We start from the raw sequence: 22,558 nt of genomic DNA on the forward strand, positions 1-22,558 counted from the left end.
CTCATAAATCACAGCCACACTGCTGACAAACAGCTTGTCAGAGCTGGCTGTGTTTATCTCTATAGTGTCAGTCTGCTGCTCTCCCCGCCTCCTGCAGAACTCCGGTCTCCGCCTGCATCCCTTCCCTCCCTGCTGATTGGAGGGAAGGGATGGGGCAGGGACCGGAGCTATGAAGGAGGCGGGGGAGCAGCCGAGACTGACACTACAGATGTAAACACAGCCTCATAGCACAGCTGTGATTTATGGGGGATTGCAGAGTGCAGGGGGACCTTAGGGGGGGTTGGGATAGCAACAGAGGCTGGGCTGTATAGGCAGATTCAGCCTCTGTATGCAGATAAAATTCTTTAAACACACCCCGGGTTCTCTTTAAAGGACCAGCGCTGATTTCGCTGATCTGTGCTGGGTGGGCTCTACAGCCCCCAGCACAGATCAAACACCAGGCAGAGCGACCAGATCGCCCCCCTTTTTTCCCCCACTAGGGGGATGATGTGCTGGGGGGGTCTGATCGCTCCTGCCTGCGTGTGGCTGGCGGGGGGGCACCTCAAAGCCCCCTCCACCGCAGGATTCTCCCTCTCCTCCCTCCCCTGGAGATCGGAGGCTGCACAGGAACGGATCTGTCCTGTGCAGCCTCTAACAGGCTCCTGCCTGTCATGTGACAGCGATCCCCAGCCGCTGATTGGCCGGGGATCGCTGATCTAGTACAACGCTGCTACTGTTAGCAGCGTTGTACAAATGTAAAGAAAGCGGATTATTTCTGATTAATTAGCCTGCAGCCGGCGACGCAGATGTGCGTCGCTGGTCCTGCAGCTGCCACTTTGCCGACACGCGTTATGAGTGCGCGGTCGGCAAGTGGTTAAACGACTTGAGGTGCAAACAACAAGTTGTTCAGACATCAAGTACACAGTGACCAACAAACCGGCTGATATGCTAATTTACATGTCATTTAACCAACTTGATAATGGACAATGGACTGGATAGAACAATGGACTAGATTAAATGATCAAAAGACTTGTTTGAACATATATTAGTTGGACAAACAACTAAAAGTAATTTGTACATATGTACGGACCTAACAATCGTTTGAACGACAGTTGGTCCAACAGAGCTGATCGGGCAAACTGGCTGTTAACAGTCGCTCGACAGGGTGTACACATGTCCAAACGACAAGTCAGTTGAAAAAGTTGGATGTGTAGCTCTAGGCTGTTAGCAAACCAACCCTGCCACATAATGATCCTTTGCTCCTTCCATTGGCTAGCCATAAAATAGAGACTCAGCTTAAGGAAAACAGGAGCGTGCACCTTCCGTCCAAGGCTTTATTTCCATAGAGTGACAGCATTACAGTCCATATGCATATAACAGCGCATCAGCGTGCAGAGATCAACACCATAAGTGAACACTGATTTCTGGCTTACGTGTCCATCCGTGTGGCTGGTCAGTGGGAAGGAGGTGGGTGAAAGGCACAGAGGTGGCAAGCGACGGCCGTTTCGCGTCTCCTGATGCTTGGTCACGCTACGTGCCACTGAAGGAGGACAACGTGAACTTCCGGAGTTAAGACCTCCTACGTCCCCTTTTGAAGGGAGCACCGTCCTACTTAAAGGACACCCTAGAGGTGTTACGTCTGGTGGAGCATGCCACATGGGTTCCTGGTGATAGGCTGGCCACAATTGATGTGGTCAGCCTGTATAGCCGGATCCTACATGACTTGGGTATTGCTGCGGTCAGACGGTATTTATTACGAACCAACAAGGATGTGAATTATGTCTACTACATCCTGGAATGTCTCTCTTTTGTATTGACGCATAACGCGTTTATGTTTGACCGCAGCTGTTACCATCAGGTGTCAGGGACGGCCTTGGGAACCCCCGTGGCATGCTCCTATGCTAATTTGTTTTTGGGGGCGTGGGAGGAGTCTCATGTACTTGTGGAGAAAAATCCATTCTGAGAATGCATTAGACGTTGGTCCAGGTACATTGACGACATCCTGGTGGTGTGGTCAGGGACAGAAGGGGAATTTGTAGAGTTCATGCGATATCTCAACAACAATCAGGTGAATATGCAATTCACCCATGAGATTAGTGAGCAAGAAATGGCCTTCCTGGATGTGAAGCTTATAGTGGAAGGCGGCCGTCTATTCACCAAAGGATACAGGAAAAGTCAGTGGCGGACATACGGCCGTGCAGCCGCACGAGGGCCCCTGAAGTTCTGCTGCTTCAGGGGCCCATTAAGTATTGCAGGTTTTTTTTTTATTTTTTATTTTTTTTTTATGTTTTTTTTTTTTAACCTGGGGGGCCCAACTCCTGTCCTCCCCCCTCACCTCGCCCCCCCCCCCCCCTCATGCGGCGGGAGAGCGGAAAATACAAGAAGTCTCCGGCCGGGGCGGCAGCTGCCGCTTGGTCTCCAACTTTGGAGACATATCGGAAACTAAGCAGCAGCTGCCTCTAGCGTCTGCTGCAGCCCCGGCCGGAGACTTCCTGTATTTTCTGCTCTCCCGCCGGCTGCAGCGCATACCGGGAGGGGGGCCCCGAGGTGAGTGAGGGAGGATAGGAGTCGGGCCCCCCACCCGGATAGCTACCCACCCGGCTACCTTACCCACCCACCCGGCTACCTACCCCGCTACCTAACCATCCACCCGGCTACCTACCCGGCTACCTAACCAGGCTACCTACCCACCCACCCGGCTACCTAGCTACCCACCCGGCTACCTAACCACCCTGCCGGCTATCTACCTGGCTACCTACCCACCCGGCTACCTAACCACCCTGCCGGCTATCTACCTGGCTACCTACCCACCCGGCTACCTACCCACCCGGCTACCTAGCTACCCACCCGGCTACCTAACCACCCTGCCGGCTACCTACCTGGCTACCTACCCACCCGGCTACCTAGCTACCCACCCGGCTACCTAACCACCCTGCCGGCTATCTACCTGGCTACCTACCCACCCGGCTACCTACCCACCCGGCTACCTAGCTACCCACCCGGCTACCTAACCACCCTGCCGGCTATCTACCTGGCTACCTACCCACCCGGCTACCTAACCACCCTGCCGGCTATCTACCTGGCTACCTACCCACCCGGCTACCTAGCTACCCACCCGGCTACCTAACCACCCTGCCGGCTATCTACCTGGCTACCTACCCACCCGGCTACCTAGCTACCCACCCGGCTACCTAACCACCCTGCCGGCTATCTACCTGGCTACCTACCCACCCGGCTACCTAACCACCCTGCCGGCTACCTACCCACCCGGCTACCTACCCACCCACCCGGCTACCTACCCACCCGGATACCTACCCACCCACCCGGCTACCTACCCACCCGGCTACCTAACCACCCACCCGGCTACCTACACACCCACCCGGCTACCTACCTACCTACCCACCTACCCACCCGGCTACCTACCAACCCACCAGGCTACCTACCCACCCACCCAGCTACCTAACCACCCACCTACCCACCCACCCACCAGGCTACCTACCCACCCGCCTACCCAGCCACCCACCAGGCTACCCACCCGGCTACCCAGCCACCCACCAGGCTACTTACCCACCCGGCTAAGGGCTACCTACCTACCCACCCGGCTGCCTACCTACCCACCAGGCTACCTATCCACCCAACCACCCATGGGAGCTGCGCGCCGGATGGAGGCTGGGACAGGAGGTCTGCTGCTGCAGGTGAGTAAATGTTTTTTTTTTATTATTTATTTTAGCAGGTGTATGTTCTGGGCAGGTCTGCCACATGATTGCGTGTATGTTCTGGGCAGGTCTGCCACATGATTGCATGTATGTTCTGGGCAAATTTGCTACATGATTGCATGTGTTTTCTGGGCAAATCTGCCGACATGATTGCAGGTATTTTCTGGGCATATCTGCCGACATGATTGCAGGTATTTTCTGGGCATATCTGCCGACATGATTGCAGGTATTTTCTGGGCATATCTGCCGACATGATTGCAGGTATTTTCTGGGCATATCTGCCGACATGATTGCACGTATTTTCTGGGCATATCTGCCGACATGATTGCACGTATTTTCTGGGCATATCTGCCGACATGATTGCACGTATTTTCTGGGCATATCTGCCGACATCATTGCACGTATTTTCTGGGCATATCTGCCGACATCATTGCACGTATTTTCTGGGCATATCTGCCGACATCATTGCACGTATTTTCTGGGCATATCTGCCGACATCATTGCACGTATTTTCTGGGCATATCTGCCGACATCATTGCACGTATTTTCTGGGCATATCTGCCGACATCATTGCACGTATTTTCTGGGCATATCTGCCGACATCATTGCACGTATTTTCTGGGCATATCTGCCGACATGATTGAATGTATTTTCTGGGCAAATCTGCTCACATTATGTGTATTTTCTTGAGAAAACCTGCACAATTATGTGAATTTTCTGGGGAAAGGGTCACCAAAACTTGGGCCCACTGTCTTTGCGTTGCACTTTTCAAGGGAACCTGAGGTGAGAATAATATTGAGGCTGCCATATTTCTCTCCTTTTAAGCAATACCAGTTGCCTGGTTGCCGTTCTGGTCCTCTGCCTCTTATTCTTTCAACCATAGACCCTGAACAAGCATGCAGCAGGTCAGGGGTTTCTGACAATATTGTCAGAACTGAGAAGATTAAGCTGCATGCTTGTTGCTGGTGTAATTCAGTTTATTACTGCAGCCAAATAGATCAGCAGGGCCGCCAGGCAACTAGTATTGTTTAAAAGGAAATAAATATGGCAGCCTCCATATCACTCTCACCCCGGGATCACTTTAAATTACAGTTAGCTCTGCCCTTATCCGGTCATTGCCACGCCCATTTTTTGCCGCGCCGCTACGCGCCGCAGGTTCTATCCACGCCCGTTTTTTGCCGCGGCGCACTTCGCGCGCCGCAGGTTATAGCTACACCCATTTTTTGACGCGGCGCGCGAAAGGGGGGCCCACAATTGATATTTTGCACAGGGGCCCACTGCTGCCTGTGTCCGCCACTGGGAAAAGTACGGCCACCAACTCTATACTACATGCGCACAGCTTCCATCCGGGATCGGTCATTGATGCTATCCCCTACGGGCAGTATCTTAGATTAAGACGCAATAATGCTAGGGAATGCGATTTCAAAGTACAGGCTGACAAACTCACTGCTAGGTTTGTAAGAAGAGGTTATGATCAGGACCTCTTGACTAAATCTAGAACAAGAGCAACAAAACAAACTAGGAGTGCCCTGATGGCCCCTAAAGAAAAAACTGTTGAACTTTCTGATAGAACTACGTTTACCTTTGATTTTTCACCGATGGCAGATCGTATCAGGAAGGCCATATACACAAATTGGTCTATGGTCAAGAGAGATCCTGATTTGAATAAGATTGCAAGAAAAGTTCCAAGGGTGGCCTTCAGGCGTGCTCCTACACTTGGCAATATTCTGACTAGCAGTGAGTTCGTTTCACCTAGAAATAAAGATTGGTTGAATGCTTCTTTGCCCTGCGGAAATCACAAATGTGGCCGGTGTAAATGGTGCGAAAGGCTGATTACCCATAAAAATATCCGAGTGGGGAGGGAACGGTTGCAAGTGAAGGAATTTTTTACCTGTCAAACTAAGTTTGTTGTCTATGTCTTGATCTGTCCCTGTAACCGGTTTTATATCGGACAGACAACTAGGTCGATAAAGACAAGATTTGGGGAGCACATTGGGTAAAGTAAATCGGGAAAAGGCTGCACACATTTGATTGAACACGAGACATGATCATAGTGCTGATAGATTTAATTTAAAGTTTGCAGCCTTGGAGAAACAAGATGTACCCCAAAGAGGGGGAGACAGAGAGAGGTTACTGTTGAGGAGAGAAATGAGATTGATCTTGAGATTAGAAGCCATGGGGCCTTAGGGTTGAATGATAAAACAGAGCTGTCCTGTATGCTAGATCCTTAAATGAATTTTGTGGATTATAGATAGTTTGCATATGCCCTTTTATGAGTTAACTGGACTCTGTGTTATAAAATGAACAACTCACTGGTTAATCAATTAAGTTAATGATGTACTGTCCCTGTATTGTTCCTGTTAGGTGGATAGTGGGGAGGCGTGTAATTTGTCACCGCGAGGGTTTATTTGGTATTGGGGTAATGATGATTAAAATAAGGGATATTAATTATCTTGTTTATTGAAATTGGGGACAAGCCTGCCCTTATCAATTTTTCTTTAATTTTTCAATAATTCTCTACCAATTACGCATATCGTTCTGGATGTATTATCAGAGCGGCGATATAGACATGCTCCCCCTCATTCTTTTTCCCCTAAGATTTAGGAACCCTGCCATTGTCCACATGTTTGTATTAATGTTTGTTTACAGGCCATTAAATATTCCCCGTTCATGTGATTTTAATGACACTGTCACTAGGTTCACAGTTTGAGTCACCCTGTCCTGGTATGCCCTGGTTGTGGGGATGCTCGCTGGCGACCTAGCGGGCTGACCCTGCTTATATACTTTTTGCTGTGCCCGGCGCGTTGAAGATGTGTTTATGATTGGAGGCATGTGTGCCTTTTTTGAGCACTGGCCGCTTAATGAACGCATAGCGTGGGCTTTACACAGCACCGCAAGCGCGGTTGCTGTTTCCAGGGGAGGTCATGTAGTGTTTGACGGAGTTGGTAACTCCGCCCTGCTGGGTCTCCGGCTATAGCGTCCCTGTTGCCAGGACAACGGGATCTCATGAGGAGGAAGTGACGTAACCGGAAGGGGCGCGGGACTAATTTCCCATTTTAACTCCGGAAGTTCACATTGTCCTCCTTCAGTGGCACGTAGCGTGACCAAGCATCAGGAGACGCGAAACGGCCGTCGCTCGCCACCTCTGTGCCTTTCACCCACCTCCTTCCCACTGACCAGCCACACGGATAGACACATAAGCCAGAAATCAGTGTTCACTTATGGTGTTGATCTCTGCACGCTGATGCACTGTTATATGCATATGGACTGTAATGCTGTCACTCTATGGAAATAAAGCCTTGGACGGAAGGTGCACGCTCCTGTTTTCCTTAACCTTTTCGGGACCGGCCACCTACCCCCCCTTAAGGACCAGGCATTTTGCGCGGGAAGGGGGTGCGCGCGTTTGGGGGGGGTCAGGCGGCCGGATCCCGTCTGTGGCTGCCTGGATTTGTGTCCCCCCATGGTGGCCTGGGCCCCCCCTTCTGCCAGCAGCCTTCACTTACCTTCCAGGCTCCAGTGATGAGCCGCAGGGGACCCTCTTTTCCGGCCGGCATCTCCGTTCTGTCTGACGATCAGTTCCGGGTCGCGGCTTGATGACATCATCAAGCCGGGACCCGGCGCTGACGTCAGACGGAGCGGAGATGCCGGCCAGAGCGGAGGGGGGTGCCAATCGTCGCGGGAACGGCAGGGAGGTGAGTGGATCCTCTTCTTTTCCCCGCTGCCGCCGCAGCTGTCAAACTGATCACTGCGATCCGACGGCGATCGTAGTGATCACGTGATCAGCAGCCATACGCGATGGCTGCTGATCACTCGGGGGAGATGTCGGCTGTCATATGACAGCTTAATCTCCCCCTCCGGGTGCGCACAATCGCGTCGGGAGTGGAAATTGCGGGCCGGCGTAGATTCTACGCCGCATCAGGCTAGAACAGCCACAAGTGCGGCGTAGAATCTAATGCACGTGGTCCCGAAAAGGTTAAGCTGAGTTTTGAACTGTTCCTTCTTGTTGTTAGCGGAGCACACACAGCTCCAGTGACAGTTGGCCCTAATTTGCAAGTGCAGTTTCACTGGACAGTGAGAGTGTTACCTGTGATCTTGACTCACTAGATGGGATGTGCCACACCTTACCACTTTGATCTACCTAGTCATACCATAAAATAGAGACTCCTTTTCAAGACTGGCCTACAAACATTCATATCTCTACACAATTAAAGTGAACCTGAGGTGAAAATAAACTGATGAGATAAACAAGTTGTATTTATCCTCCTATTCCTAACTTTTTTTTTTTTTTTTTAAGATATCCCATGTTTTTTTATATTTAAACATTTACAAAGTAGATTGAATGTTTTGTTTTCTATGCTCAGTGACCGCTTATTAAGTGTCCCTAAATGAAAATGCATGAACTTTTGACTTTTTTTCTATCTCTCCCTGCTCTTAGATGATGTATTCTGCCAGGAAAACAATTATGGCTGTAATCCGCTTATAAGCAATGTTTACTATATTCCCGACAAGGTACCAACAAGACAGAAGCTGTCACTTCTATGACTAAACTGTTTTAGGCAGCAAAATAAAGTAAAACAGCCTGGTTATAAATGTGTTTTGCACTGTACATAAATAAGTTTCTATTATGTCACATGTTGCGCCATGTATACTTTAAAGGAAACCTGAGATGAACAGGTACCTTTATAATAAACATACACCCAAAAGTGTATGCCAAATACAGACTATTCCTGTCATGTTTGTTGCTCTCCTGTGCTCATTTCATTCTTATGGTTTCATTTTTGTCCTGTCTAAAATCCAAGATGGCCGCAATCTGCTTCTGGGTCAGTGTCACTGTGTGTAAAGTTCTCCATCAAATAATGTATGCAGGGACACATACAATAAATATATATATAAAAAAAAATAGAATAGAGATCTCTCTCTCTCTCTCTCTCTCTCTCTCTCTCTCTCTCTATATATATATAATCTCTCTGTAGACATACAAACAGGCACATGCTGCTGCTGCATTTGATATGTGTACAGTCATCAGAGCAGTAGAGCATGCCATTCTGTGCACAGATAGGGAAAACACAGGCAGAGAGGGGGCGGGCTTGAGCAGACTGCTCTCACTGCTATAGAGCTTCCTGATAAAGCAGCCGAATGAGAGCTCAGTCGCAGGGTTTTATGGGGGATTACAAGCTCACAGGGCAGATCAGAAGGAAACGGGCAGCTGGGTAAATGTCTGTTCTCATGTCCCTACTCGTATACAGTATTAAATAAAGCAGATTGCTTCGTCTCTGGAACACTGGCCCGGATGCCTAAAGGATTTGTTGCAATTGCATCACACTTCCCACAACCTCAGATCAACAGGATCTAATAACTTGGTCCACCCCAGAGTCCAACTCAAAACCTTCGGAGCCAGAGCCTTTTGTCACACTGCCTCTACCCACTGGAGCTCCTTGCCACTCCCAATCAAGACAGCTCCAGCCCTGGAGGCATTTAAATCAAAACCACCCATTTATTCTGGCTTCTTTAAAGAGGAGCTGTCAACCATACTATCTCAGAAAAAAAACACACACACACACACACACACACACTTACACTACCCTATTTTCCTGAAATTAAGACATCCCCTGAAAGTAAGCCCTAGCAGGAATTTTGAGCATGCTTGATATATAAGCCCTACCCCAAAAGTAAGCCCTAGCAGCGGTAAAGGGAAAATTGTCAACTTGAGTTTCTACTGGAGCCGATTGTCTCACGGGCAGGACCAAGGCTATGTCATTGGGCCAATCACTGTACCCGCTGCTACTCAGCAAGTGCAGTGATCGGCCCAATAACAGAGCCATGGTCCCACCTAAAAGAGATCTTTGGCTCCAGTAGAAAACACAAGTTGCCATACTTCTTCTCCATAGACTGAGGATCAGGGACAGAGTAGCATGGAGCTGAGGGGAAGAAGAGGATTAGGGGGACATTGCAGGACACGGGGAACAGAGCGACACGGAACTAGGGGTAAGAGTTGGATGCAGGGGGACATCGGAGGACACAGGGTCACCAGGACACTAATGGTACAAGGGGGACACGACGTGGATCTAGCAGAGGAAGAGGTGGCACAGCGGGGAAGGCAGGAGGACACAGCACAGTAACTTGTTTATTCATAGAAATATAAGACATCCAAGAAGCCAATCCTGACATCTCCTCCCTTACTCTGTCTGTGTATCATAACCCGCCCTCCTCCCAGTCTTCAGACACTCCCACCAAGCTCTGCAGTAGAAAGTGCATTGTCTCAACATGATAAATATTGACCAGAGAGGAACAGAGGTGTGGGACGGGAAAAAGTAGGGAAAGATGCTTCAGCCAATCTGGTTGCATTAGTTATGTCTGAGGGGAAAGTAAAGAAGAAAAAAAGAATACCCAGCATGTCCGGCAACTTCCTTTGTGCAGCAGATGTACCAAATAAGAGCCAGGAAAACTGGGGAATGAGGTTTTATAAAGAAGAAAAGTAATAGTGATTTTTAACTTTTGGACTGCATGGTTAGCATCCTTCTTAGGGCTTGTTCAGGCGGGCATCTGCCCAGCTTGCTGTGGCGTCGCGTTTGGTGGCATTGCGGCGGCTACGTGTTCGGGCTTTCGGGTGCGGTCTGCGTTTTTTCTTCCCCTAGGTGAACATTACCTGTGGCGGTTAACCGCCCCAGGGTGCTACATGTAGCGTACAGGGGCACCTTGAACGCCAGGGAAAATTGGGACCCAAATGCCGCATTTGCGTAAACGCCCGTAAAAGCCTGGTGCAAACGCCCCATTCACTTGAATGGGAGCGTTTAACGCCAAGGCCCGAACGCTGGTGGTAAACGCTGCGCAGACGCCCGTCTGAACCACTTGTTTACCATATAAAATTACAGAATTGATTTTTGATTCTATGCCTGACAGTTACTTTAAACTCCTAACTATTCCCTCCATAAGGGTCTGAACACACTGTTCACTTTTTAGCAAAGCCTAGAAGTCTAACATTGATTTGCAACTAAAAAGCAGACAGAGGCCAATTAATGTGTTCAGACCCCAATACAATCCCCACTGCACCTGTGTATTAATCTGAGAGAAGTCTATACTCTGAGTCCTATGGGAGATATGTCCTTTACAAATATTACTGACAAAATCCAAGGAAGAAAAAGGGCTTTTTAGCAGCTTTAAACAGCCTTCGACCAATTTAGTTGGGGGGGGGGGAGAATTCACTCCAATCATGGCTGCTTACATTATTGCACTTTGAACAAAATACTCTTACAACAGCATTTCTAAATAGTGCATTGCACTTTATTAGCCACCAGCCACAGCAGGACGTTATAATGGGAAGCAGAGTTTGATATGTTGGCACTTTACAAATCATCACCACTAATATCTATTGGATCGAAAGCTTACGGTCTGAATCTTTTAACATTCACCAATAAACTGTATAATCCTGATTTACAACTGGTTTACAAAACAACCCCAAAGCTCTACACCTGGATTTATATACACCATTGTAGCCCTGTTCTGACTAGGCAATACAGATCTGTATATGTATATTAATCACTCAACACAGTGCTGCTCCATTTATACAATGTATCTTGTGCTGCGCTTCACCCCTCACTAAGACCACAGTACATACATATACCAGTCCCTTTCCTCCGTGGATCGCTTTATTTGCAGATTACTAATCTGTAACAGTCCATCAGTTTTTCAAAATACTGTGATCACTCCTAATCACATAGCATCAATCTTTGCCAGCATTACAAGGAAACACCTTGAAAAAGGGAAAATAAAAACATATATGGTGTAGCCCAGTGCTGTCCAACTGGCGGCCCGCGGGCCGCATCCGGCCCGCCAGGCCACCTGCTGCGGCCCGCTCGTCTCCCTGGGATGCAGGCATGGCTTGCGCTATGGGCGCCATGCCTGCTCCCTCTTATTGTGTCCCCGCTGGCCTCTCCGGTGTCCCCGCTGGCCTCTCCTATGTCCCCCTGCTGCCGCTGCCTCTCCTATGTCCCCCCGCTGCCGCTGCCTCACAGATCAGACCTCACAGATCGCGGCGACTGATGTAAACAGAGGGCGCATGGTACCCGCACGGAGTACGTCACATGCGGAAGTGAATCATTAGTCACTTCCGCATGTGACGTTCTGCCGCGCGGGTGTCATGCGCGCGCTCTGCTTGCTTCAGTCGCCGCGATCTGTGAGGTCTGATCTGTGAGGCAGCAGCGGCATCGTCAGCGGGGACACCGGAGAGGCCAGCGGGGACACAGGAGAGGCCAGCCCCAGAGGTAACGGGCTCGCTACTGGTGGGGGCACCTGTCACTAGCTGGGGGGGCTCCTGTCACTATCTAACTGGGGGGGCTCCTGTCACTATCTAACTGGGGGGGCTCCTGTCACTATCTAACTGGGGGGGCACCTGTCACTATCTAACTGGGGGGGCACCTGTCACTATCTAACTGGAGGGGCACCTGTCACTATCTAACTGGGGGGGCTCCTGTCACTATCTAACTGGGGGGGGGGGGACACCTGTCACTATCTAGCTGGGGGGGGGGGGGGGACACCTGTCACTATCTAGCTGGGGGGCACCTGTCACTATCTAGCTGGGGGGCACCTGTCACTATCTAAGTGGGGGGCACCTGTCACTATCTAAGTGGGGGGCACCTGTCACTAAAGGGGCATTCTGCTTATTTATGTGAAATGCTGTCTATTTATGTGCCTCATGACTGCTGAATTTGTCTTGTTGGGGGCCTCATGATTTGTTGGGGGCATCACGATTGCTAAATTTGTCTTGTTGGGGGCCTCAAGATTGCTGAATGTGTCTTGTTGGGGGCCTCATGATTTTTTGGGGGCCTCATGATTGCTAAATTTGTCTTGTTGGGGGCATCATGATTGCTGAATTTGTCTTGTTGGGGGCCTCATGATTTGTTGGGGGCCTCATGATTGCTGAATTTGTCTTGTTGGGGGTCACATGATTGCGAACTGTGAGACTATGGAAAAGCTGAATCGTCATCATGAGACAATAGCATTAAACCTACTTTTTTAGCTTTTTAAAACGGAAAATAAAACTGGGAGGTTCTAAAAAAAACCCCACATTTTTCAGGAGTAGGATGGATGAAATTGTTTATCTTCACAGTTTATTTTCAACTTGGATTTTCCATAATGTTCATGTATGAGTTAAAACGTTTGTATGTAGTTTAAATTGCTGTTGCCACTTTGCGATAAGTGACTTTTGGGTTGCAGTTTGGACACTCGGCCTCCAAAAGGTTCACCACCACTATCCTAATCTAATGTCCCACATTGCTAAGTTCATGTAAATTTGTCTCCACCCGTGGCCACACCCGCATTCTGGTCCATGGCCACACCCATTTTTCGGCATGGTACCCTCGCACACAACTTCACTATTATTTTAAATTGCATTTTGTGCAAAGTGCTGCCAATCTAATTATCCTTTAATTGCATTTTTTCCGGGGGGGGGGGGGGGGGGGGGGGGGGACCTGCTGCTCTAGCAAGAACCTTCGGCCCTCCACCATGGGGTCAGAAAAAAAAATGGCCCTCCATGCCCATGAAGTTGGACAGCACTGGTGTAGCCTGTTAAATTTCTCTTCTATCACCTTCATGTGACAGACATTCATAAACATACAAGGTGTGAGAACCAGACGGGGTCCACCACCTGCGGGCTCAGGCGCTCCCCCCCCCCCATATATCCCTGCTCACCAAAGATTCGCCTTTAATCAACAGTCAATGTCTGCCACCTGGGCATTTTCTCATGGATAAATCTGCAACCAACCAATAGAGAGATGCACTATGTGTAAAACCAGCTTTAATACTTAGATTAAAAGCAAGTAATGCCCGTACATTAAAAAAAAAAAACCACAATAACAGCATTGTATATCACCATCCCCTCGGTATAGGCAGGATTCAGCGTCTCGCGTCTCCACGCCACCTCATAGACTCAGCTCATATGTCCTGTAGCTCCGCCCTACCGGTTTCGTCATGTCACGACTCATCAGGGGCTAATGACAGCACGTATAGCTGGGTCTTATATCCACCTCCCACCACATTTGCATATTACGTATGAGCCCGGTGTCGTCCGCCTCTGATTGTGCGGAATTACTGGATGCCAGTTACCTTCCAGTCAGGGGCGTAGCAATAGAGGTCGCAGCGGTCGCATGCGCGACTGGGCCCGGCTCCTGAAAAGGCGGGGGAGGGGCCCGAGGGGGGGGGCATGTCTTTTTGTAGTGCGGCCAGGACTGAGTGCGGCCCGTGCGCCGTGCGCGCTATTGGGAGGGGGGGAGCCGCAGCTGCGGGGAGAGCAGCCCGACCTCTCCCTCCCTTCCTCTCCCCGGGCCCCCCCCTTCAGATGCAGAGTGACGCGCACGGAAGCGCTGTAGGCTGAAACTCACCTCCGTCCCTGCGTTCCAAGCGCCGCTGATCTCCTCTCGCTGTATAGATGTTGTTACACACTGCTTCCGGCTAAACAGGAAGCAGTGTGTAACAAGATCTATACAGAGCGGGAGGAGACCAGCGGCGCAGGGACGGAGGCAAGTTCTGCCTACAGCGCTTCCGTGCGCCGCGCACTCTGCATTTGAAGGGGGGGGGCCCGGGAAGAGGAAGGGAGGGAGAGGTCGGGCTGCTCTCCCCGCAGCTGCGGCTCCCCCCTTCATTATGGGGGGGGGGGGGGGGAACCTACCTACCTACCTAATCCTGGGGGGCAACCACCTACCTATCCTGGGGGGGCAGCAACCTAATCTAACCTATCCTGGGGGGCAGCTACCTAATCTATCCTGGGGGGCAGCTACCTACCTAACCTATCCTGGGGGGGGGGGCAGCTACCTACCTAACCTATCCTGGGGGGGCAGCTACCTACCTAACCTGTCCTGGGGGGGCAGCTACCTACCTAACCTATCCGGGGGGGCAGCTACCCACCTAACCTATCCTGGGGGGGCAGCTACCCACCTAACCTATCCTGGGGGGCAGCTACCCACCTAACCTATCTGGGGGGGGGGGGGGGCAGCTACCTAATCTAACCTATCCTGGGGGGCAGCTACCTAATCTAACCTATCCTGGGGGGCAGCTACCTAATCTATAATGGGGGCAGCTACCTAATCTATAATGGGGGGCAGCTACCTACTCTAACCTATCCTGGGGGGCAGCTACCTACTCTAACCTATCCTGGGGGCAGCTACCTAATCTAACCTATCCTGGGGGCAGCTACCTAATCTAACCTATCCTGGGGGAAAGCTACCTAATCTATCCTGGGGGCAGCTACCTAACCTATACTGGGGGGCACCTACCTCATCTAACCTATACTGGGGGGCAGCTACCTAATCTAACCTATACTGGGGGGCACCTACCTATCTAACCTGGGGGCACTTACTTGTCTAACCTGTATTCGGGGCACCTAGCTAGCCTATACAGGTGGCAACTATACTGGCTACCTATATTGGAGGCACCTACCTAACTAACCTATACTGGGGGCACCTACCTATCTAACCTATGCTGGGGACAACTATTCTGGCTACCTATATTAGAAGCACCCACCTAGCTAACCTGTACTGGGGGCACCTATCTATCTAACCTATACCGGCGGCGCCTGCCTATCTAACCTATACTGGGGGCAACTATACTGGCTACTTATGCTGGAGGCACCTACCTGGCTAACCTATACCGGGGGCAACTATACTGGCTTACCTATGCCTGGCTACCTATACTGGGGGGACCTATAGCTGGCTATAGGGATTTGGATATGTGTGCGCGTCGGGTGTTGCCGGGGGAGGGGGGCTGTTGTTGCCGTGGGGGGGGGGCCCACATCCAGATTACGCATCGGGGCCCAGAGGTTTGTAGCTACGCCACTGCTTCCAGTATATATTCTCATTGCCTTTATTTCACGCTAAATCCTGAAACCTTCCAAGTACGATGGTTTACATTTAACCCACCCCGTAGCCACTCTGACTTACAACAGTACCATCGTACTTGGAAGGTTTCAGGATTTAGCGTGCGGAAGCAACTTAGATGCAGACAAATTCTGCACAGGGATAATGAGCCCGGGTGACGTTTGCCAATGATGGGACGGAGTGTACTAATAGTAAATAGATACGAATGGAACGCAAGCCGGATATAGTAGAAAACAATGAGGTGGAGCGCATATAGGAAGCAGAAGGGGATGGCGCATGCGCTCTTAGGAATAGAGTACGTAGGATGAAGCAGTAAAAGTGGGGAGGAGATAGTAACTAATGGGATGAGTGCGGAAGAAAAGACGTGATGCGGAAGTAAATCAATGATGTACTGGGAGGAATTAGGTAGAGTATAATCCGGGTGATATAAACTTTTTTGAAATAAAGGCAATAAGAATATATACTGGAAGGTAACGGGCGTCCAGTAATTCCGCACAATCAGAGGCGGACGACACCGGGCTCATACGTAATATGCAAATGTGGTGGGAGGTGGATATAAGACCAAGCTATACGTGCTGTCATTAGCCCCTGATGAGTCATGTGACATGAGGAAATGCCCAGGTGGCAGACATTGACTGTTGATTAAAGGCGAATCTTTGGTGAGCAGGGATATATGGGGGGGAGGGGGGGGGCAGCGCCTGAGCCCGCAGGTGGTGGACCCTGTCTGTGTTTCTCACACCTTGTATGTTTATGAATGTCTGTCACATGAGGGTGATAGAATAGAAATTTAACAGGCTACACCATATATGTTTTTATTTTCCCTTTTTCAAGGGGTTTCCTTGTAATGTTGGCAAAGATTGATGCTATGTGATTAGGAGTGATCGCAGTATTTTGAAAAACTGATGCTCCATTTACTTTACCAGTAAACATGGGCTGTCACCACAGAGCACAATGCATCTGATCTTGCAGGCGGCCATAACCACTGGAATCCATATAAAATCACAAGTTAAATATAAACTTTAAATCCTGTAACAAACCTTTGCACCTGGTTTCCAAGCACATCAACAACATAAATATTTAAAAATGTAAATGCTTTTAGGATCATACACAAAAGAGGCTCAATGCTTAAAAATTTATTACATGTGCTCAGACAGCAATTTGTAATAAAGACTGATTGCAAGGGGGAGATACTGTGGCATGTTCCTTCGCCTGCAGGTCTCAGAGAAACCATAATCAAGAATTGAACTTCATCCCAATCAGTAGCGGATACCTCCTTTCCCATGAGAAATCTATTCCTTTTCTCAAACGGATCATCGGGCGGTCTATATGGCTAATATTGTGGTTAAACCCCTCCCACAGTGTGGGAAATGGCTGTTTACAGAGGTTTCAAACTGCCAAAAAAGCAAGCAGCATCTCCTTCCACTGTCATCACCTGCCAGCAGTAAAAATGTCACCATGTGATAAATGTCAGAAATGTATATCAGGGAGAGGAAAGATTTTACAATGGGCAAACACTGACTAAATCATTTATACATAATTATTGTAAAAATTGAGCACTTTTTATTATGTTATTTTCTCTGGAGTTCCTCTGTAAGCTAATTCGTTAACACTTAAAGTGAACCTGCGGACTAAAAATCTACTCAGCAGAACTGAAAAGGCTTGGTGTTTCTTTAACAGTTTCACAGCATCAGAACTTTGTTTTTCTTACCAAAGCATCATTTTTAGCTGCATTTTTAGCTAAGCTCCACCCATCAAAGAAAACTGCCCGGCTTTTTTTCCCTTATGCTGTGCAAAGCATGATGGGATTTCTTATGTTGTTCACATTGCCTAGCAACTGGGAGGGGTGATCAGGACACAGGACAGTTGGAACTGTGTCTCATGCTCCCGGTCACCTCCTTTCAACCAAAAAGATGGATGCCCACATGAAATCAAACATTTGCCTGTTCTTTTAAAACAGGGTGGGTAAGAGATCATATTACCTATCTATTTTAATTAACATAAATAATGTAACTTAATGACAGTATGTTGGTTTAGGCTGAAGTTCCTCTTTAACCTTCTAGCAGCAGAACATTAGTGCACAACTGATTTCCAGCTGCATGCACCATCAACAGTCTCATTCCCACTGGAAGCTTTTGGATGTGAACCAGGGCTGTGGAGTCGGTGCAAAAATCAGACTCCTCAGTTTGTGAAACCACCGACTCCAGGTACCCAAAATTGCTCAGACTCCGACTCCACAGTGGGTACAAAAGTCATCCCACTCCAACTCCTCAGTTTACAGGTACCCAAAAATTGCTTTGGGTTTATGAAATCGACTCCCCTGGTGTTAAATTACAGCATTTTAGTGCCATTTGTCTAGTTATGCTAGACACACAATGCAGTTGTGGTAGACACAATGCAATTTCCTGTCTCTGATGGGAATCATAATGATCATTTCCGACACTCCGATCTACTTCCGTTCGATAACGGGATAGATTTTGCAAAGCCATCATGGAAAAAAAACAATCAAATCTTATCTATGGGGAGCAGTTTGGACATGTACACACGAGAACTTCCTGTCAGATTACCCGCTCTTCAGGCGGTATATTGAATCGTGTGTACCCAGCATTGGAGTTTGGAAGCATTTTAGCAAATATTTAGTGGACTCACTTCCTGTTACTGCTGTATGTCCTGGGTGCAAAAATTAAATAAAAAGTAAAAAAAAAAAAAAAAAAAAAAAAAAAAAAAAAGGACAAGCCATTTATTCAATTTTCTCTAAGTTTTTTCTCCACTAAAGACTGCATTTGTTTAACACACAAAAAAATACCACTGATAGCCCACCATTGTGAAGGTAAAAATGTACATGGCACAGGTGTGTAAATACATTCTTGCACGTTGGTGAACTACCACACAGATTCTACCTTCTCCACAAATTTTGAAACCGGTTATCGAAACAGATTATTGTAGTGATCTACTAGGTTGTTAACAGGAATTTCTGCACAAGATCAATACATCAGCTAGTGAAATAGAATTGTCCGAGAGGTTTGAACACTTATGCTAGGTACACACGTTATGTTTTTTCGGTCAATTCTGCCGTTTGATCGATTTGTTTTTTCTGCTCAATTTCCTGCTCGATTCTCCCATCTTTTCTTATCAATTTCCATTCACTTCTATGAAAAATCGAGCGGTAAAATGATCAAAAGTAATAACGGACTAGATGGAAATTATAAAATCGAACACATCTATCGAACGAAAAAAACGTAACATGTGTACCTAGCATTACTTTACAGCAATCAGTTCGAATCCTGGAAGGACACTATGGCCTCAATTCACTACATTTTATCAAACACTTTATCAAACGTTTGATAATTTAGCTCATGGGTAAAAATCTAATTTTGAATTCACTGTGGTGTTATAGATTTATTGAATGTTTTATCGATTAAATATATAATACCTTAGTGAATTCAAAATTAGATTTCACCCATGAGGTAAACTATCAAACGTTTGATAAAGTGTTTGACAAAGCTTAGTGAATTGAGGCCCATGTACAGAGCTTGTTTTACAAAGGTTGTCTCCCACAATCAAAAAATATCCAAGTAAGTTAATTAGCTCAACCCTCAAAAATGGCTCAAGAATATGGAAAGTAAGTTTTATGGAATATTTTGTAACGTAGCCTTCCAGAAAGGCTCAGCAGTTCATAACAAAAAAATATAGTAATCATCTCTGGCAGCGCTTTAAAGATCAATTCACACTACAGTATGTAATCCGATATCTGAACTGCTTTGTGTAGCTGAAGGCTTTAGCTGCCTGAAAAAGGACATGAAAAAATAGTTTTAATACAACTAAGGGAAACACTTACGGGGATCACATGCGATATTGCATTAAAGGGACCCTGAGCACTGAATAAAAATGAGATTTGGACTTCCCTAGGACTTCATCCAGCCCCCCATAGCCCGCGAAGATCCCCGGTGTCGTCCTGGTCCCAGCTCCGGCAATCTGAAGATGCCCCTGCGTCCCCTCCCCGCAACATCACGCTAGCGTAAGAGTCCTGCGTGTGCAGGAGTGCACATGGGGGACTTCAGCCGAAGTCGCTGGATTACCGGAGCTGGGACCAGGATGAGGGAAGGGACCGGGAGGACATCAGGGACCTCGTGGGCTACGGGAGGCTGGAGGAAGCCCCAGGTAAGTTCAAATTTAATTTTTATTCAGAGCTCAGGGTCACTTTAAATCTGACAGCCCATGTTAATTACCAGGCTTGTTCACATAATTCAGGTCTTCCGCATGCAGGAAAAACCTAAAAAATAAAAACAAAAAAAGCAAATAGATTTCTTGCACATTACCAGGTGTTCTATCCAACAAATTAGTCAACCATCTTGCCTAAATGCACGTTCTAACAGAGACAAAAGCACGTGGTGTGTGGGTGCATGTTGCAAGCCCTTTCTAAATAACAAAATATCTTATTTAGTAATAATCCTACTTAATATAATGCCTGGTTTATGTGTCCAGGTGCATGCGCGTGTGTGTGTATATGTATACCACCATGTGTGGCTGACGGGTGTGGTGTGTATGCAGGTAAGAGGTGTGCCCCTAAGTGTCCCTTATGCAATGGGCTAAAATCGCTAGTTACTTATGTATAGGTATATATTTTTTTATTGATTTATAATCCAAATAAACCCAGGCTTGAACAAGGCAAATTCTATTAGCAATCAGGATGAGAATAAGATAAACAATGTTCAGATGCCAAATGGTGAACTGAATACCCTTCCAGCCCAGGCCAAATATGTTTCTCACTGCTATAAAGCTTGATTACTCTCCTCCCTGGATTCAGTCATTGGATGGATGATCTGACGTGACCATAACATTTAAAGGGCAACCGAAGTGAGAGGTAAATGGAGGCTGCCATATTTATTTCCTTTCAAACAATACCAGTTGCCTGGCAATGCTCCTGGTCTATTTGGCTGTAGTAGTGACTGAATCCCACCTGAAACAAGCATGCAGATAATCTTGTCAGATCTGACAAAGTCAGAAACAGTTGATCTGCTGCATAGTTGTTCAGGGTCTATGGCTAAAAGTATTAGAGGCAGAGGATCAGCAGGGCAGCCAGGCAACTGGTATTGCTTCAAAGGAAATAAATATGGCAGCCTTCTTATCCCTCTCACTTCAGTTGCCCTTTAAATTGGACCTCAACTCTTGCACAGGACAGAAGGAAAACCTAGAGAAATGCACCATGTGTGCATTTAGAGAGTTTATCCTGTTTAATTCACCCTCATTTGTGTCTAATCACAAGTTGTAATTTGATCTCTCCCCTGTGTCACATGACTGCCACAACAGAGCAGGCAGATAAGCTCATTAGAAAGTACAGGCTGTTAATAATAGGTCTGCTTCCATGAATCAGGAAGTATAAACAGTGCAGATTTATTTTAGGATTTGTATCAGCTGTAACAAAGAAATGTTTTGTTGCCTACCTGGTGTTCAATTTCCCCAGGATTTCTGTGCAAAAAGTGATCCAATTTTTATTACTTTTTTTCCCCTGTAACTTGCCAAAATGTGTCAAGCAAGGGTCTAGTATGCAGTGCAGGAGAGGATTGACATGTATGTACGTCAATACTGTTCACAGCATGTTTTGTATTGACGTGTATATCTGTCAATACCACTAGAGAGGTTAAAGGTTATTCTGCTGTTGCGTATGTTGTAGAGCAGAGAGGACGTTCTGTGTTCAGATCCACTTTAAAGCAGGAAGAACAGTTGCAAGTTCCTGGAATCCCCATGATACTATAGAAACTGTGTTTAAAGGATGAGGTATAATTTGTAGATACAAGAAGTAGATGCAGTTGTGAGATCTACATTTCGTAACAGGAAGCTAGAGGCAGGAGAGGTCCGACTGCCTTGAGTATATGTTGTGCATGTGTAGACAGACAGAAAGATGTGCTGTTCTAAGAATAATAATTGAAAGAAACATATTCAAACCATTGTGCAAGAATAGAAGTGATACAATACTTCATATACCTTCTTCAGAGTTCTGAGCCACACTGTCGCCATATTGAGAGATGGACACATTTTGTTGCTGCGGCTGGTTTACAGAGTCCAGAAAGACGGCCAGGTTTTCATGATAAGAAAGCTCCTCTACCACAGGGAAAGAAACGACGTTCCAGCCGAGAAAATTGCTTTCATCCGTCTCAGTCAGTGCCCGGAAGAGTGTTGGAATCGGCTCACCAAGCACTTGTACAGTGCTCATCAAACTTGGAGAAGTCTCACTGTAGTTCCTGGGATTACACATCCCTAATGAGAAACCCAAATATCTTATTTCAAGCTGGTGCACAGTATTCATTTATTTCCACATGAATGCCTTCACAGTGCAAAAACCAACAGAACTTGCCATTTCACATTAGCTTTTTCAAAATCAGTTTTAAATAAATGGTTGTTGTAGTGCATCATTGTAAAGTATGCATGAAATGAAGCATGCATAGGTACAATTAATACGTGCATTATAAATGGAAAACAAAACATCTGTATATCTCTGTACAAATACTGTTGGGAACAGTGCTGCATGAGTAACTGTACCATCTACTAATCACACGTAACCTCACAGGTGTATTACTAGACCTGTCTCATCAGTAATTGAGGAGAAGTCCTCTACTCATGTCTCAAAAATGTTTATGGAATTCGTGAATGTTACCCAATTTATTGTATTTGAACCTTTCCCAGTAGCCTTTTATAGGAAAAACACACCCACAGCCTCTGCCTTGTAGTGGTGATCATTTGGGCTCTCCTGCACAATCCAGATATAAGTCCTGATGGAACCAATAGCATTTCATCATGGTTTTACATTTTTCAGTATTTCTGCATACATTTCTATATAAGAACCTCCGAGCATTGACAAGTTAATCATGCTTTTCTGTTTATGTAATCTGGCCACCAGGTGGCAACATATTCAGTCTACAATCTATAGATAGCACAAGTACTATCTATACTGTATCATTTTGAATATCCCAGACACCTACAAGTACTTTGCAAGTGCTA

General features: G+C 47.3%; 1 protein-coding gene across 1 annotated transcript in view; it reads right to left on the bottom strand.

The window, feature by feature from the left end:
* TWSG1 (twisted gastrulation BMP signaling modulator 1) overlaps positions 1 to 22,558 on the bottom strand; it is a 113,655-nt gene that overhangs the window by 24,365 nt on the left and 66,732 nt on the right. Inside the window, exon 4 of the mRNA XM_068237174.1 lies at positions 21,545 to 21,817. Coding sequence (XP_068093275.1) covers positions 21,545 to 21,817 — 273 coding nt within the window. The remainder of the gene's footprint in view (positions 1 to 21,544; positions 21,818 to 22,558) is intronic.

The sequence above is a fragment of the Hyperolius riggenbachi genome, chromosome 5 (assembly GCF_040937935.1).
Source record: "Hyperolius riggenbachi isolate aHypRig1 chromosome 5, aHypRig1.pri, whole genome shotgun sequence".
NCBI classification, from domain to species: domain Eukaryota; kingdom Metazoa; phylum Chordata; class Amphibia; order Anura; family Hyperoliidae; genus Hyperolius; species Hyperolius riggenbachi.